The sequence below is a fragment of the Polyergus mexicanus genome, unplaced genomic scaffold, assembly GCF_030449975.1.
Source record: "Polyergus mexicanus isolate NDT 795.1 unplaced genomic scaffold, iyPolMexi1.0 SCAF_24, whole genome shotgun sequence".
Lineage (NCBI taxonomy): Eukaryota > Metazoa > Arthropoda > Insecta > Hymenoptera > Formicidae > Polyergus > Polyergus mexicanus.
In genome coordinates this window covers 3,741,541-3,760,820 of record NW_027223344.1, presented here as the reverse complement: position 1 = coordinate 3,760,820, position 19,280 = coordinate 3,741,541, and the positions used below count along the sequence as shown (strand labels likewise).

At 41.7% G+C, this 19,280-nt stretch overlaps 1 protein-coding gene across 1 annotated transcript; it reads right to left on the bottom strand.

The window, feature by feature from the left end:
* Nucleotides 1-8,544: 8,544 nt before the first annotated feature.
* LOC138942964 (uncharacterized) lies at nt 8,545-11,196 on the bottom strand. Its single transcript, XM_070313461.1, has one exon. The coding sequence runs from the start codon at nt 11,194-11,196 to the stop codon at nt 8,545-8,547; it is 2,652 nt and encodes an 883-aa protein (XP_070169562.1).
* Nucleotides 11,197-19,280: the final 8,084 nt, after the last annotated feature.

The following is a 19,280-nucleotide window of genomic DNA, read 5'->3' as shown; positions in this document are numbered from 1 at the left end:
CGCGACGGATCGGCAAACGCGAAAGCAGTTAGACATTGGTGATTCTAGGACAAACACCCTATGTACACGGTAATTAACAGAAAATTCATGCGAATGCATCGAATGCAATCGTAATTTGCACGCGGCGGATAAACAGCAAAAAATCGTCTGTCTCGGAATAACTCCGATAGTCACACGCAACGGCAGTGAAATAAACTATTTCAAGCAACTATGTCGAATTTTAATCACACAAACAGCGTACACGCGTCGATAACTCTAAGCAAAATGCGCCCGGTCGTCGGCTCACTTTTATGCAACCGTCTTCTTCGCGAAGGATCCAGAAGATTCTGATAATGGTTTTAGAATGGATAATACATCTGGTCATGTAGTCGACGTAGTTAGATAGACGAGAACAGATCTGAGAAGCGACAACTCTTGCAGTCCCACATTTTTGGCCGTCAATCAACAGAGCCGTGCGCGTATGGGTATATACAATACCAGTATGGGTATATACAATAGTTCAGTGGAGCCGCCCATAGCAAATCAACGCAATCTCAAACAAACCTGTTGAATGATTGACAATAAGAGATGAGCATTAAGACACGTTGTGTTTGTGTCCGTTCAAAATCAATATACAATAGTATATGGTATATAAGCTTTGTAAAAATATATACTGTTTATATATTTATAATTCCTCCCAAAAAAAATTTCCTTTCTATTAAATAAAACTTAAAAAAAATTACATCCATGTATATACAGCATAATGTAGTAATTTATATTTTTCAGAGAAAATATAAATTTTTACAAAAAGCAGTAACATTCCACTAAAAAAGACGATAAAGGTAAAAAAATACGCCAAATCCATGAAAAATATCTCAACTTACGTACGCAACAGAAAGCTTAAAAAATTATTTACCTCTAAAAAACAGCCTAAAAAAACCCTAGAAAATAAAAAATTGCTTATAAAATAATTTTCCTCTAAAAAATAAAAAATAAAAACTAAATATGAAATCAATAAATAAATAGCCAAATACTTAGAAGTAATTCAGTTTGTAAGTTTCTTTTTCGATATTGAAGTTTGCGGTTGAATCCCACGATTGTATTCCGTAAGTCCATATTGGTTTAATTATGGATTTGTATAGTAGTACTTTACTTTCCAGAGCTTTGATTTACGATTCAGAAGCCAATACGTTTTACTGAGTTTGTATCCTATTTGTTTTCTCTTGTTCCAGACGTATGTTTTCCATGTCAGTCTGCTGTCCCAGGTGCATTCCCAAGTATTTAGCTGTTTTGGATTGTGGTATAAGTTTGTTTATTTTTATTGGAGGACATATTTCTCTTTTAAATGTGAATGTTACATGTACTGATTTTTGTTCATTAGCTTTAATTCTCCAAGTTTTAAGCCATTGTTTTACTTGGTTTAAGTTATCTTGTAGATTTCTTGAAGCTATTTTTGGATTGGTGTGTGAGGCCATAATAGTTGTGTCATCTGCAAACGTTGCTGTTATCGTCTGTCGCGTTGTTGGAAGATCCATAGTGTATATAAGATATAAAACTGAACCTAGTGGTACTCCAGATCTGATGGGAATTAGTTCTGTAAGTTCTTCTTGGTGTTTTACTAGGAAGTACGTACCTATCAATTATGTATGATTTCAGTATCAGATAAAATTTATACAGATGTTTTTTTATTTTATATAATAATGGATGCCACACCTTATCAAAAACTTGCGATATATCTAGGAATACCGCTGAGTAGTAACGTTTTTCTTCAAGATCATTATTAATTTTTCTTACAATTCTATGAACCTGCTCTATCGTCGAATGTTGTTCACGAAAGCCAAATTGGTGATCTGGAATAATCTTATTTTTTCCTAGCTCCGGTTTAATTTTTTTTAATAACAGCTTTTCAAAGATTTTTGATATTACAGGCAGTAAGCTTATCGATTTATATGATGTTACAATACTTCTTCTGTATTTTTCCCTAGTTTTGGCAGTAGGATTATTTGTATTACCTTCCATTGTGTTGGATAATAATTAAGTCTTAATATCGCATTATAAATGATAATCAAAAGTCTTAGTGCTTTGTCCGGCAATTCTTTTAGTATTTTTCCTGTTATTAGGTCATATCCTGGAGCTTTCTTTGCGTTTAGATCTTTTTGTATTGTGTTCTATACTTCTTTGGTACTAATTTTCTTGATTGGCATTTCCATTTGTAATGGTGCTTTCAAATAATGATGGATTTCGTCTTCTTCGTTTTTTGTAACTTCTTGTGGAAATAGTGTAAAAACTTTCGCAAGATGTTCTGCAAACAGTTTGGCTTTATCTTTACTGCTCCTTACCCATTTTTCGTCTGGTGACCTTATTGGCGGTATCGGTTGCTGTGGATTTTTTATTTTTTTTGTAGCACAAAGATCTAACGCGCGCCCGCCTTGAATGTAACGCGCGCGCCGCACGAGAGCGGAATTTGGCGATTTTGATTCCATCGGTTCGTTCATTCGACCGGGTGTATCCGCGTCCCATAGACAGGAAGTTAGATGGGAAATTTTTACGGATGAAGAATAATTTAATAACGCCTCGATGCACGCCCGGTACGCGTAAGCGTTGTTTGGAGGCGACACGAGCTTTTGATTAAAACACACGTCGATCTGATTGAACATGGAATGAAGCAAATGATTTACAGGGCCTATAGTGCCCGTGGCAGGTGCGCCCGCAGTATGTCCCGAGAAATCGCCCGACGTTTCCACATGTATACGAAGACTTAACATGGTGTGCGTGAGATCTAACTATTCTTCTCTGTGACCCGGAATGACGAATTCTATCGGGGAATCGTCCGAAAGTGAAGTCACGGGTTTGTCATGAAGAATGTCATTGATCTGAGACTTGGATAATAGTGATGGTACTTTTTCAGATTTTTTGCCTTCATTATCAGTAATTTTTGGTATCAGCAATATTTGGTAAAATATGCTCTGTGTAATCGTCTACGACCTTGTTCTAAATTTTCTAGCAACAAAAAAATAAATTGGATTTTTATATCTGTTTATTGGACAAAGAAATAAAAAAGCATAGTTATATAGCATATATATATATTTACCTGCACCGACAATGAATTTGTAGGAAACGCATGACCATGATTTTTCTGACGTTTTGAACTCTTCAAGAAACTGATCTCGCAAATGATAATGAGCTTCAGATAGATATTTGCACATATCTTTTTTGCCACGTGTTATGAACCATTTTTTCAATACCAAATCGATGCATATTTTTCCTTTCTCGTCTGTTTCTTCGAATTGAACTACTGCATACGATTCTTTGGAATTTTGTGGATCCATAGATGAATTATTTGCCATTTTTGATAACTTTATAATTGAGGTTAGGTTACGTTAACATTTGCATTGAATGCACTGAAAAAGCTATTTATTCCATACACCAATAACTATACACTAATAACATCGACAACCATTAGCATTCACTGTAATTTTTGCTATCAACTTTTTAATTAATGAATGATATTGTCATTTCTCTAGAGACGTTATCGACGTTATTACTTTTTATCGCTACAACAAAACGATGCGTTACCCTTTAACGTATTGAAAATGCACTCTTGAATACACTTTATGAGCTTATTGTCGGCGGCTTGTAAGAATACGGTTCTTTGATTTTTTATCAAATGACACAAGGTTTTTAAAAGTCATATGTTTCTCTCCCCGATAGACCATTTAACATTCTTTATTGCTCTATTTGATGTCGTCAATTTTTTATCAGGTTCTTCTTTTTTCACCCTTACGATGTAATCACACGACTGACAAGTTGCGAACACGAATTTTACCTTTTTATACATCCCCCTTCTATTGTTCGATCTACGAGGTATATATGCGTAATGCCGAGTATCGTCGGGAAAGATGCAAAGCGAAAGCGATATTCGTCTGGAGTCGATTGTTTCATATCAAGCAATAAATACCCGTTGACCTCGATGTAGCATCGTAGTACGCTTCTTCCATAAATTTTGGATCGTCGGGATATACTTGACGCGCTAGATGACGTATTTGAGCGCGATCGCGTGGATTTTTGAAAACTACTATGTAATTCGCGTTGAGAGATATGTCACGCTGTCCGCGCCCTTGATGAAAGAGATTTTGCGAGATGAGTATAATACTGAGATTTTTATGATGGCTTCCTTTGGTAAACAGATCTACGATAGCGTCGCACGATTATTCCCTCATAAGATCGTCAATTATTATTAATTTTGGCGAGAGCGAATCGTTGGAATAATCTTCCGGGCGCGTTAATCCCTCGCGAAATTCGATTATATTTTTCTTTGATTTTATCAATGCAGTATTAGCATAACCGGTCTATTTTAGTTTTTTCTCTTCTTCTTTTTCACTTACGGTGCATTGTAAGCGTTGATACGTATCTTGCCATTCGGCGTAATAAAATAAAACTCTCTCGAATCGAACATCTGACATGACGTATAAATGACGAAGAAACGTTTTCACGAAAATTGTTTTTCCGCATCCCGTAGGACCACAGACGATCGACCAAAGATGTTTCCACCGTACATCCATTTTGCGAAATGAACGATTTGCCGATTATGCTCGCACTCATAAATAAAAAATCATCGATTATTTTTAATATTTATCGTAGGTATGCGTTATGTAACAAGCTTATCCGCGCTTCGGTGACCTCACCGCGGCGGCCGCATGCTCGTGCTAACGTTTTCCGGTACGCGAACGAGCGGAAAGCACCGTGGCCGATTAGCTGCTAAGCAGCCGCGGGAGCGACGCGAGTAAGCGTATTCGCGGGGATGTGCGTGTACCGCTGTTTTTCGAGCGCTCTGCTAACGAGCTTATAAGCGGTGCTCTGGATGCGCTTATGTTCGAAATAAGATGCTCATTTAACGTTCAACTAACATTTGATATTATTTTGACGGAATGTTCTATGCGAGTGGTAAAGAAGTAAAGGAAATATTAAGAGAGAGGTAAAGGGAAAAAAATACTCTGTGATTTTTAAGGTGGAAAAACTTCATATTTTATCGATGACAATTTTTTATTTTTTATTTTTATAAAATTAACAATTACGATTTAAAATTATACGTACAATTTTAATAAAGCCGGGCGAAAGAAATTCTTCAAATACAATATTGAAATATACATCTAAAATGGTTAAATTTTTATTTGTATTTGTACATTACGTTCAATTTCTTGAAAATTACCTTTCACCGTAAATTTTATAATTTCACAATCTATGTAAGACGCGGGAAGTTTTAATTCTATTTCGTTAATTAAGTAATTGGCATACACGTTGACAGTGTCGGCGATGCAAACTAGCTGAGACAAATGTGCATCCACACATCTCGCAATATTTTCCAGGCTTAGGAAAGTAGCTTTCTGCATCACGATAGCGATATTCTGCATCTTTCGCTTCTTCAAAGACGGCTGCGCCTCCGCTTCACCATTACTCGCAGATTGTTCTGCATTTTCCTTGTAAGTCACTATCACAGCCTTCGACCAATAAGCGGTAGTGAATCCGATGGAAATATTGTTGATGATGATCAGACTTGGTCTAGTTTTTTGGTTTTTTCTCAAATACAGACTCATTTGTTCCATGCTACTTTGAAACTGCCAGCTATCCATATCGAAGCAAATTCCATCGATATAATTGCCTGTTAATTTAACAATCGGCACGAAGCAATCTTCGTTTGTCGCTTGCAATCCCACATGTAGCTTTTTAGTGTAAGATAAATTAAGACCATACGTTGTCGATAGTAATAAATAGTGTTATTCGTTTCTTCTATCGATGGCGGTCTTGGCGTCCGATTTCCCGCTAATATCACAAACGTGTGTAGATTTAATAAATTCGGCTAGATTCTTCTGATTACTGAATACTTCTTTCGCGGCAGCCAATGCTATCACTTTTGAGTAAAATTGGATGAACATTAATCACAACGATGACGAATTCTTGTATCGAAGTTGAAAGGAAGATTTCGTACGACCAAACTCGAATGAATAAGAATTCGCGTCTTCTCGTTCGGCTTATATATCGAAATATAAAGAAAAGTAGGGGGGGGGGGAGTTTGCGCAGCTATATAAATAACAGGAAAAATCATGATTTTTCACGTTCAAACTTATTCATCGCGAAAGATTACGCGAAAACATCTAGAAACATCTAGAAATTAGATACGTTATAAGGAAAAATTTTCTCTAACCTTTTTCTCTAAATACATTTACAATAGACTACAAAACGTAAATAAAAGTTTATCAATCGTATAATAAATTTTTATAGCTTATAAAGAGGAAAATGTTATAAAGAACGAGTTTCTAAAATAATCCTATCCTTTCTACGAAAATTTTAAAAGATTTTCACAACAAAGCCTTTACTTTGATACCTCTATAATAAAAGTACTGTAGCCACGCCTTCGAATTACACGTCCACATTAACAGAATTTATTTGTTTCGCCGATCGGAGAGATAGGACGTAAATGATTTGTCCGGGTTTAGTTTGATGAAAAGTGTTTATTCCTTTCGACACCAACTCCCGGACCGTCTTAGGTAATCGCACGCGACAGCAAGATATGAGCGGACACGCGAATTATCGTTAAATTATAACTTTATGAGCGTTAGGCGTTCGGTGTGCTCCCGGTGAAGGCTTGCGACGAAGTGTCTTAACGAAAAGCCCTTCTTTCCGATCCACGCACAAGAATCCCGGTTGATACGGATACTACAAAAAAGGAGGAATTTCGATCGTTCGATTCCGAGAGCCAATCGGCTATCGACAACGAGGTGTTTGTCAGAATCGAATGATACGAAGAAACTACAAAAACGGAATGAAAACAAGGCTTCGCACGTAACGTCTCGCTTTAGAACGTTCGAGAAACAAAAGTAATAATATAATTTATAAAACGCTTACTTTCTTGAACATCCCGCTCGCCTCGTATACCGGGTAGGTTACGAAATAACTGGTTAAATCCTACCAACATAATCGATACACGGCAACTTAATGATAATTCTCGATCAGACGGTCCGAAGAGTTCTACAGCAAAATTTTAAACATACAATAATCGGAGAAGAGTACAGATAAAGATCGTTGGTGATTCAATCGAAATACATGAGTTAACTTAATCAGTAAATCTTAGCATAGGGTTATTTACATAGGCGTTCTTAGAATAGATATATATAAACGATACATACCCAGAACGTGACGATACTTAAATTCAAACCTAATGATTAACGCATAAAGAAAACGCAATTTAATTTAAGAGCCAGTGTCACTTGATATCGGTAGCTGACAGATCTGTGTTATTGGTCGCTTTAGAGTGGTTTTGGCAGTACGCAATGTAACTACTCGGACATGCCCATCCGATCCCGGATGTATGTCTAATATTCGGGCAAGTTCCCATTTCGAAGGAGGTGCCAAATTATTTTTCAACAATACCAGCTCGTTAATTTTGAGCTCCAGTTTGTTTTCTCGCCATTTACGCCTTTGTTGCAATGTATGCAAATAATCAGAAGACCAAGAACGCCAGATCTGTTCTAAAATCGCACACACTTGCCGCCATCGAGACAGCCGATTCGAATCGATATCTAAAACAGATTCTTCAGGCGGGCTTACTAACGGGCGACCGACTAAAATATGACCCGGAGTTAACGCGGAAAAGTCATTCGGATCATCATGTAACGCGGAAATCGGGCGGGAATTTAGGCAAGCCTCGATTTGACACAGCAGCGTAGCGAACTCGATCTGCGATAATGTTCGGGAACCAATCGCTCGTTTCAAATGAAACTTTAATCCTTTGACACCGGCTTCCCAAAGTCCACCGAAATGCGGAGCCGAGGGAGGTATAAAATGTCATTTTACGTTATCATTAGCGATAGCGTCTTGTATTTGAGGGTCGGCGACAAGTCGCTGAAAGGTAGTGTTTAATTTGCGGTCCGCGCCTTGAAAATTAGTGCCGTTATCACTGTACATGTCGGATGGAAGACCGCGACGGCTTGCAAATCTCCGAAAGGCGGAGAGAAAACCGTTAGTAGCGTAATCATCTACGTATTCTAAATGGACGGCCTTTGTCGAGAGACAAATAAAAACGGCAACATAATATTTTTTGGATCGTTGACCGCGGCCGACTGACGGAATTATATTCATCGGCCCGGCGTAATCGACGCCTGTGTGCGAGAACGGAGCCGAAGGCGTGACGCGGGGCAGGGGGAGATTCCCCATCAGTTGCGAGGTACGTGCGCGTTCGCGTACGCACTTTACACAACTACGTATAAGAGATTTTACACTGGTGCGCGCTGAAATTATCCAATAATTTTGGCGTAAAATTTTTAACATTAATTGAGTGCCTCCATGAAGAGAGGCTTTATGAGCTTGAGCGATTAATAAATCCGAAATTCGATGTTTCGGTAAAATTATAGGGTGCCGTTCATCATAACTGAGTGACGAATTGTCAATCCGCCCGCCAAGGCGAATTAATTTATCTTTCCCGAGAAAGGGATAAAGCGATAACAAAGAACTGGATCTTGGCAGTAAACAATTATCGTTTAACGCTTGAATTTCGGATGGGAAATGACGTTATTGCACGTAACGGAGACAAAACAAGGAAGCTTCTGGAAAAGAATGACCTTCGTCGATAGCTAATTGATTGATAACGCGCATGGCTAAATACGGAGCTGGAGCAGTACCGTATGTAACTGTAAGCAATCGATAAGATTGTATTGGAGAATTAATATTAGATCGCCAAAAAATCCGTAAAAAATCGACATCGTCTCGATGAACGCGGATCTGTCGAAACATCTTTTCGATATCGGCGGTGTACACATAACGAAATTGACGCCAACGAAGGATAATTGAGGACAAATCGCGTTGTAATTTAGGCCCGGTCATTAAATGATTATTTAATGTAGAACCATTGCTCGTTTTGCACGACGCGTTAAATACTACGCGAAGTTTCGTCGTGCTGCTAGACTCGCGTAGTACCGGATGATGCGGTATATACACCGCTTGGTTAAGCGTCGGATTTTCGTCAGAGACAGGTTCCATATGACCCATAGATTTATTTAAGAAAGAATGATAGGGTTTCGCGAGATCCGGATTTTTTCGTAGGCGTTGTTCTAATTTCGAATAAAGAAGCGCGGCAGTTTCGCGCGAAGATCCTATATCGAGCGGAGGGTTGGTTTTAAATGGTAACCGTATTATATAGCGGCCGTCTTCGGCACGCTGATGTGTTTCGATAAAATGTTGTTCGCATTTTTTATCTTCTTCCGACAGCTGAATTTCGGAAGAAATTTCCTCGATCTCCCAAAATTTTTGAAGGAGAGAATCGAGCGAAGGAATTGTTACGCAATTTAATGAAGTCGCGGAACCGGTGATAGAATTAGAAGTGCCGGTAGGACCGGATAATATCCATCCTAAAGCAGTAAGCTGGGCCGTCGGAGTTCCGGTCGGACCATGTTTTACCTTTTGCTTTAATAACGATCCATATAAATCTGATCCGAGGAGCAGATGGATCGGATGATTGCTAAACGGATCCGGATCTGCGAGAGATAATTTTCGTAAATGCGGCCAATAATCTACAGTTTTAGTCTTTGAGCCAGCGTATGACGTAATTTTTTGATATACGAAAGCAGTCAAAGAAAAGGTTGAGGAACCTCGCCCATTACAAGACTCGAGAGTAAGAGACACCTGAGATTTCGCTACGCCACTGTATCGTTCGCCGAAACACTGTACGTGGAGGCTCGCGCGGGAACGTTTCGTGCGCATAGTTTGACACAACGATTCCGAGATAAAGCTAACAGCCGAGCCTTGATCTAACAACGCACGAACTCTAAATTTACGTCCTTCGATGGTACGAAGTATTACCCATGCGGTGGCTAGTAACACGTTCGGCGGATTTTTCAGCGGCGAATGAATCGTTTGAACGGAAGCGACGGCGGTCTCGTTCTTTATCTCAGGGGCGGCTGAGCCGCTCGGTTGAGCGTTAAGCGTTTTGTTTTCCGAAACAGAATTTTCACTAATCTTCTGTACTGGTATTTTCGAGTCACGATGCAAGAGCGTATGATGTGCTCGTCGGCACAAATTACAGCGTTTTTTACTCTTGCAAGAGGTCGGGAAATGGCCGACCTTTAAACAATTAAAGCAACATTTGTGCGATTTGAGAAACTGAGTTCTCTGTTCGACGGATTTACGCTTAAACTCGTCGCATAACATCAAATTATGATTGCCGGAACAACTCAAACATTTTTCGGTGGCTACGTTATTCACCGAGGCCCGATTAGAGCCTTTATTTTTATGAGACGAAGTATCGGCATTTAACTTAGAATGATCGGTTAGTCCTCGAATTCGCAGCGTCATAAAATCTCGAATCTCTTCATACGTCGGAGATGCGGTTGATTTACCGCGTTGCAGATTCCACTCATTACGTGTGCGTGGACTAAATTTTTGCGAAACAATATAGATTAATAAGTTATCCCATTTTTCAACAGGTCTGCCTAAATTTGTTAACGCGGCTAATGACGCGGCAACAGTATCGCGTAAACCTTTGAGTTCGACAGCGGATTCCGTTTTCATAATAGGCAAATTAGCGAAAGCATGAATATGCGCATGAAAAATCGCGTTTTGATTATCGTACTCTTCGATAAGTAATTTCCACGCACCATCGTAATTTGTGTCTGCAATCTTAACGTGATTAATTAATACAGCGGCTTCGCCCGTGACACTGGCTTTTAAATAATGTAATTTCTGCGTATTCGACAGCGATTCTTTCGAGGCGACGAGCGATTCGAATATTCCGCGGAAGTTTTCCCATTCCGCGAAATTACCGGAAAATTTCGGCAACGGGATTCGTGGTAATTGCAATGAAACCGCACCAGACAATTCGCGAGACGAAATGTCGCTTACCGATGATGCCGCAGTCGGGTCGCACCGGGAGAATTTACCTATCACGTCTGCGAGGTAGTCCGCCGCTTCGTGGTAGACGTCCTCGGCCGTAAAGAATTCCTCCTCGGTGAAGTATTGGACTGTACGCTGTTCGTCGGCCGTTGCTATTTGCTGAAGCTGGACGTTGAGACGTTGACACCTTTCCCATAATGTCTCCAAGGCGTCCAGTCGACTCTTCGCCTTATATTGCGTGACGTCGCCCATTTTCTTAAAGTTGGGGAACACTCGCTTCATCGAGCTTATTGTAATAGATTGCTCGATGAGGAGGCCCTGCTGCGAGTCCGTCATGACGGTAGGCCGATAAGATGAAGCCTTTCAGCAACAATTTACCACCTTTTGGTTGTAGAGATGCTGAAGCGTGACGACTGGTCCGTCGCATGCGGATGTGCGAAGACGCACTATAATTTTCACTTAACAGTGCAGCGCGCTAAAGCGTGCGACAACTATGTGTAACTGCGGATTACGCAGGTCGCACTCTGAGGTGCGGAGTGCTAAAGAGCACAAAGATTGCACTTAAGCTGTGCAAAGCGCTAAGAAGCACGAGATTTGCGCGGCACTGCGGATTACGCAGGACGCACTTTGAAGTGCGGAGTGCTAAAGAGCACAAAGATTGCACTTAAGCTGTGCAAAGCGCTAAGAAGCGCGAGATTTGCGCGGCACTGCGGATTACGCAGGGCGCAAATAATAATGATACGTTGTGCTTAAGAGCACAACTTTAATAATGCAAAGTTGACTACGCGCACTTTATTTTCCCGGAAGTCCTTTCAACGCACTCGCGTTATTATTTACGGCAGCGGAATGCGGATAGATGTTTTGATATCGCGCACCGTCTCCGTCTCGCGATAGTTTTTGTAAGTGCTGTTACCTTAGCGTGTCAACGTTCTCACTCGCACTCCGCGAACTGATTACAGAATCACTATCTGTTTTTCCAAAATCCGGCTCGAAGGACCATTTAATTTAGCCGCGCCTTCGAATTACACGTCCACATTAACAGAATTTATTTGTTTCGTCGATCGGAGAGATAGGACGTAAATGATTTGTCCGGGTTTAGTTTGTTGAAAAGTGTTTATTCCTTTCGACACCAACTCCCGGACCGTCTTAGGTAATCGCACGCGACAGCAAGATATGAGCGGACACGCGAATTATCGTTCAATTATAACTTTATGAGCGTTAGGCGTTCGGTGTGCTCCCGGTGAAGGCTTGCGACGAAGTGTCTTAACGAAAAGCCCTTCTTTCCGATCCACGCACAAGAATCCCGGTTGATACGGGTACTACAAAAAAGGAGGAATTTCGATCGTTCGATTCCGAGAGCCAATCGGCTATCGACAACGAGGTGTTTGTCAGAATCGAATGATACGAAGAAACTACAAAAACGGAATGAAAACAAGGCTTCGCACGTAACGTCTCGCTTTAGAACGTTCGAGAAACAAAAGTAATAATATAATTTATAAAACGCTTACTTTCTTGAACAAGTACCTAAGCAATAAAACTATTGCATGCAATGCCTGCATAGTGTAATAAAAATAAGAAACTATTTTTTCTTTTTGTCCGTTTCTTCTCGGCAGAAAGGAGAAGTTTTAACTATTCGGGGGTATTCCTTTTTGGAAAAAAGAGGGGATATGAGTTTAAATAAATGCTTCACGGTGCAGTAGAAAAATTATTTCCAAATTCGCCGTCGAACGAAGTAACGCGCGTCTTTCCGCGAAAAGTTATATTTATCGTGAAAAGGGATATCGCGAGTGAGCGTTGATAAAAATGGCTGGGCTCAAAAAAATATTATGCAAATTCGTAATCATAGGCTCAAATTTGTCAGCTACGTTAAACAAAGAGCGATATTTCCGCGTTATGGGATGAATCGTCGGAAATCAATTACGCTGTTTTTCGGTCTTTTGCTCGAACACCGTACTAGCAGTGCTATATAGGCTAGGCTATTTCGCCGATTATGATGAATTGCTGCATATTACGGGTGAAATAATAGAAATGCGGGAGGCATTTGAGGAGGAGGATGCAGGAGATCTTATAAAATTCCTGTTATCTAAACATCGAAAAAACCTCTTAAACGGTAAGCAGAATGTTTTATTTATATTAGGGAGAGTGTAATGTAATCAAATACGAGAGACTTTGATTAATTTAAATTTATATATTTATCATTGTGCGCGATTGAACCCGGGAGCGCGAGGATCGCGTGAAATGGACACGATAGTGTTTTGTAAAAAAGGCAGCCAATTTATTAAGCACAATAAATAGTTAACAAGTTCTTTGTCGATTAGATTTATGCCAAATTTAACCGAATGATTACTCCGGCGAGCAACCGAGAGCGTTACGATAGGCTCCGCGAGCGACGGATATATCGCGAATACCGCAAGCGGCGGTATAAACGGCACGATTCCGCGAGCGACGGAATAAACGGCGCGTTTTTGACAACGAGAGATTAATCGCGAGCGACGAGAAATCTCTTTAATGATAATCGTGAACTTCGCGTTTCGTAATCGAGCGTACGAGTTAGAAAAGCGAGCGACTTTTCTATTGCGAGCTTTTAAACGATATAATCACACACTGTCACGGATGAATCTCGATCGAGTGCGCCCGGCGGTTCCCCGAGAGAGCTTTTATACAAACGTTCCTTTTAGTGTTCTCGAAGTTTCTACGTGTTTGTCTAATAGGATCGCGCCGGTTGTTGTTTTCGATGATTAGTTAAAATTTGAACGTTGTTATTACAATTTGTTTGTAGTTTAGGCTTTCCCGGGTGACCGCTGCGTGGCCCGCATTGATAGGCACGAGCGGTGCCGCAGGCCTGGCGCGATTCGCGTAGCGCCGCTGTTGGAGCGCGCTCCTATTTGTCGCACGCCGTGCGACGCGCGAGATGGCGGCTGGGGCGCCAGATTTCGAGCGCGATTAATTCGCTCTTTATTGTAGCGATCGTTATCGCTCCTAATTGCTATTAGGCAATTTGTATTAGTTCGGTTTCGAACAATCATAATCTATAGATCGAAACACCCCGTGTACAAGAGGTTTGCTTTATGTGGGGTTATCTTTTCATTCTGCAAATTTATCTCATGGATCTGCCGGATTATCGTTTCGTCCTGCGTGTGACTTGACGTATGAAGATATTTGGGGAATTGTAAGTTCGGTAGCGCAGAGCGCGGGAGGCCTCGATATTGAGGAACGCTTCGATATTCGAGTTTTTAACGTTACTGTTCCTTCAAGTCGGGGACGCGTGAAATTAACACGCGAAGATATTGCGAAGCGTTCGATACTAACAATAAAAAATTCCAATAATTTATGTTTTCCCCGGACTCTTGCAAAAATTTATTGCGAACGCGGTAATTTACGTAAGGGAGAATTGCATGAAAAATGGAACGATGTAAGATGCTCGCGATCCCCGCTTCAACAGGAACTCGCGTTACAATTAGCAAGGGATGTCGGTATTACGATACCTGAAGAGGGATGCGGAATTCGGGAAATCGAACGCTTCCAACGTTATCTCGCCGCTGACAATATCGCGATAGTTGTGTAATAAACCGCTTTCGCGAGGCGGTCGTGGATAACTCGGTCGGGATCCGGGGCTCGTGAAATGGTATCGAGAGACGAACGAAAGATACGTTAGATAGAATATAATTTATTGCGTGTAAGTATGTGTGTATACAGAGTGAGTGTATGTGTATAAACGCTGTATGGGTGTGAGCGTGTGCGCTTGTGTGTGAGTGAGATGATAAGCGAGCGAGTGCGTGTGCGAACGTGTAATATCTACGTATGATTTACAATATATCGAAAGTATATGTGTGAGGCGAATGATGATGTGTATGCGACAAAACGCACTCGTGTATGTGTGAGTGTCGGAATTGGTTAGCGGTGTGGTCGTGTCGGTCGCGGTGCATCCGAATTACATGCACGGATGCGCGGTGCGGAGCGCGATTTCGGCGATTCGATAAAATATCGATTATGTGAGCGGATCTGGATTTCGGCAGAGGCCGCTAACTACCGGGCGGTAATTTCGGTCGGGCCGGTGGGCGATCCTTAGACGCGCCGGTATTGATTCGATTGCGTCGATCGATGTCGCGGCAGGGTTAGATCCTCCCCCTTGAGCGGGACTTAGCGCGCCGTATTAATGGCGAGTCCGATCGCGGTAATGGCGGTCGCGGAATTACTGCGGGTTCGCGGATATCGTGGTATTGTTTCGTCGGGGATGGTCTTCCCGTAGAATGCAGGAGTGCAACGGCCGACGGGAACACCCGTCAATGGCAGGGAACTCCCTACCACTGGATGATCGCCGTTGCACTTAGGTGGACGGATTCGTGCGAGGTGTCGAGAACTCCCGACGGAGGCTGAGTACGCCCAACCTCGTGTTCCTCGGTCGTAGAGATTCGAAGGATCGCTCTCGGAGATGCCGCAAACTCTCGGCGGAGGCTGGGTACTCCCAACCCCGTTTTCTCTCTCTGTGAGCGGTTATAGGATCGTTCTGGATTCCAGGCGTCTTACAGACTCTGGTGGTTGTTGCGGAAGATCTGGTAGCGAGATAGAAAATGTGCTCTTATTTATACCGCTTTTTCCGGCGGGTGCGCGTGCGTAATATGCCTGACTGTTTTAAGGCATATTGTTTAATGTTGAACCGCCGCGCGCGACTCGGGTGGTTTCGGGAACGGTCGGTACGGTTACCCGAGCGCGGCGACGGTTCCCGGTAAACAACGCGTCTTAACGGCGGTTATAAATTCGAACGTCTTTCTCTATATCTTAAAAATGGGCGCTCGGCGCCTCCGCATTATGCCCGACCGGTGTTTGTCGGGCGGCGGACTTCCGGCGGATCGACGGCCGGGTAACGGTGGAGGGATGCATCGTTACAGTTGTATACAATTTTAGCACTTTCGGTCGAGGAGAGAAAGCTATGTACGACGGAATAGCAATACTCGTTTCTCTCGGACGTGAATCGGCGCATCGATTAAATATAATGTATTACGAGAGCTCGCGACATTACACTCCTATTTTAAATTTAAAAGCAGCCGCTGGTTCTCGTAATTATTGTACGCCGTGTAATGTAAGTTTTCGGGACGAGATAGGTCATCGATGCTCGAATAAATGTCCGCGCTGTTTTGTAGAGCCGGCATGCACCAATTCTGATGCTCCTATGAAATATGATTCATGTAATCGAGCGTTTTACGATGCAAAATGTTTCGATCGTCATCATAGTAAAAAATCGTATAACGGTAGATCGCTCGCGAATGTTTGTAAGGTCGTGAGATTTTGCAATGAATGCGGATGCGCACTTAAATCGGATACAAAACACGAATGAGGTATTTCTTACTGCAGGCTATGTTGGACGCCGCAATCTCGAAATTATTTATGTCATATGCAACCTCTTCGCAAAAGGGTTAGTTCTTCTACCGATCCGTCCTCGTCAACGACGATGACTACGTTGATATCGGATACGCGAGAAACAACAAAGAGTAAAGAAGCTGCTGGCGAAGAGGTAAACGAGCGCGAAAAGAACGTCGTGGCATTTATATTTTATGATTTCGAAGCAAGACGAGACGCTCGAAGGTACGATGAATGTGAAAAAACACGTACCTACCCTCTGCGTGGCGCAACAGATTTGCGAAGCGTGCGCGCAGGAAAACGACATGTCCGTGCGATGCCGTTGGTGCAGGATACGCGAATTCATATTCAGTCATGATCAAGTGAAACAATTTGTCGAATTCGCAACGCGAAGGACGTTTTAACCAGATAATGTGCATAGCACATAATGCGAAAGCGTTCGACGCTCAGTTTATTCTTCAGTATATCGTAGAAAATCGAAATGATTTAGAGCCGAAAATAATTTTGAGCAGTACAAAAATTGTAATGTTATTAGCGGGAAATACAAAATTCATCGACAGAGCTAATTATATGCCAATGCGATTATCTGAATTACCGAAAGCTTTTGGCCTAGGGGACTCTTTGGATAAAGGCACTTTTCCGCATTTATTTAACACTGCCGAAAATCAAACGTACGTCGGTCCGTTACCAGACGTGAAATATTATTCTTCTGAAAACATGAAGACAACGGAGCGCGAGCGCTTTCTTGCATGGCATATGGACATGACGCGAAAAAACACCGTATTCGACTTTCAACAAGAAATTGTTCGCTGTTGTCGTACCGATGTTGACATTCTTCGATAGGCGTGTATAGCATTTAGAAAAATTTTTATAAACCGCGGCAACGTATGCCCGTTCGAGGAATGCACCACTATTGCCTCGACGTGTATGACAATTTTAAAAACAATTTTAAAAACAAATGTAAAAACTTTTTGCGCGAAAAGGAAATAGATATTATTCCTTCCGGTGGATATAGAAAAGCAAGCAATTATTCGTAAAGCTCTACAATGGCTGGTATGAGTGGAGCACGAAATCGGGCATCCTATAAATCATGCAGAATGTGCGCGTAAATATCGCACGATTGATGGCACGTTCGTCGACGGATATTATGAAACTACCGTTGTTGAGACGACACAGCGTCACATTTTACAATTTCATGGATGCTTTTGGCACGGGTGTCCGACTTGCTTTCCTTCGAATCGCGATAGAGCACTTTCTTCGACTTCGGATCATAGAGATACGATTGCTTCGCGATACAATTCTCGCGATCTCGTGCCGCCTTCGACAACGGCGGTACATGGTGACAAAAAAATAGGAGTGCGTTTTCGATCGAGATATGCTCGAAAATCGCGAAATACGAGAATATCTCAAAAACCATCAGATGGTGGAAACACCACCGCTCGACCCTCGCGATGCATTTTTCGGCGGCCGTACGGGAAATATCGTGACTCGATACGAAGTTACGGGTGCTGAGAAAATATATTACGTAGACGTATGCTTTTTATACCCGTATGTATTGAAGACAGACGCTTTCCCGATCGGACATCCAAATATTTAGGTTGGCGAAGAATGCGCCTCTTTAATCGGAATAGCTCCAAATTACAATTTTGATTCGCTCGAAGGCCTCGTACGCTGTACTGTGCTTCCTCCTCGCAACCTCTTTCACCCTGTACTCCCGTATCGCGTGCGCGGAAATTTGCTTTTTGTTTTATGTTGCAGTTGTTGCGAAACATTTGCGCAGACATCTTGCACGCACGACAACGTTAATGAGCGCGAATTCGAGGGTATGTGGGTGCCGTACAAATTACGAAAAGCAATCGAAAAGGGTTATCTCGTGACGACAGTAAGCGAGATTTGACAATATAAAATTAACCAATTCGATCGCACGTCGCGGCAAGATTATTCGCCGAATATATAAACTCATTTTTACAGTTAAAACAAGAAGCAAGCGGATGGCCGGGGGAATGCGGTGACAACGATGACGCTAAAGAATGATATCTGCGGGAGTACGAAAAAACCGAAGGTATTGTTCTCGATAAGCGTAACGTTGCGCTGAACCCCGGTTTACGTTCGGTTGCAAAACTCTGTTTAAATTTATTTTGGGGAAAATTCGGCAAGCGTGCCAATACCGAATACCGAGGTTGTGAGAACGCTGCAACGTTTTCTGACGTTATTGACGAAGGCCGAGCATGAGATAACCGATATATTACCCGTAAATGACGAAGTAATACAGGGTGATTCAAAACAACCTTCTGTCCTTGCAATGTCATATACTTGACACTATTCTAAGACGATTTTTCCTTTGCTATAATTTTTTCCGAGGCTTAGTTTTTAAATTATAAGCTAAAATAGTTAACGAATTACGGGCCCCATACGCGAGGCAGGCAGGAGCGGCACAACTCACCGTCCCATGCTGGTGATTACGTGAGGCGCATCTCTGTGGAGTTGGCCCCCCATTTTAAAAATTTTAAAAAAATTGTTAGAGTTCTGAGTGCCCCCCGAAGAGTTCTAAAGTTCTCTATCGATTTTAGAAAGAGTTCCGTCATTTAAAGCACCGAAAATAGCACTTGAAGATATGGGGGGGCCAACTTCACATTTTTCGCAACTTTAAGACGGTATAACTTTTTTGTTATCAACTTTAGCACTTTGATTGTTAAGGATAATTGATAGAACTCTTTGGGGGGCTACCAGAACTCTCAATAAAACAGCCGGTTATCGATAAAAGTTTTCACCCCTATAGTTCAAGACCTAGAGGTAAAATTTTTTCTCGGTAACGGGCAGTTCTGTCGACAGTTCTGGAAGCTCCCCGAAGAGTTCTAACGATAACTATTAGCACTCGAAGCGTTACGATGCAAAATAAAAAAGTTCTCGCTGGTCGAAGTCGCAAATCCGATAAATTTCTAAGTCCCATAGGAGTAAAATTTTTTCTCCATAACGGGCAGTTCTATCGACAGTTTTGGAAGCCGTAAAATCTTATAAACATGTTTCGGGGTGATGTATGATCCACTATTTACAAGTGTTTC

Coding starts and splice junctions, on each gene's coding strand:
- LOC138942964 (XM_070313461.1), bottom strand. CDS start 11,196: ATGACGGACTCGCAGCAGGGCCTCCTCATCGAGCAATCTATTACAATA.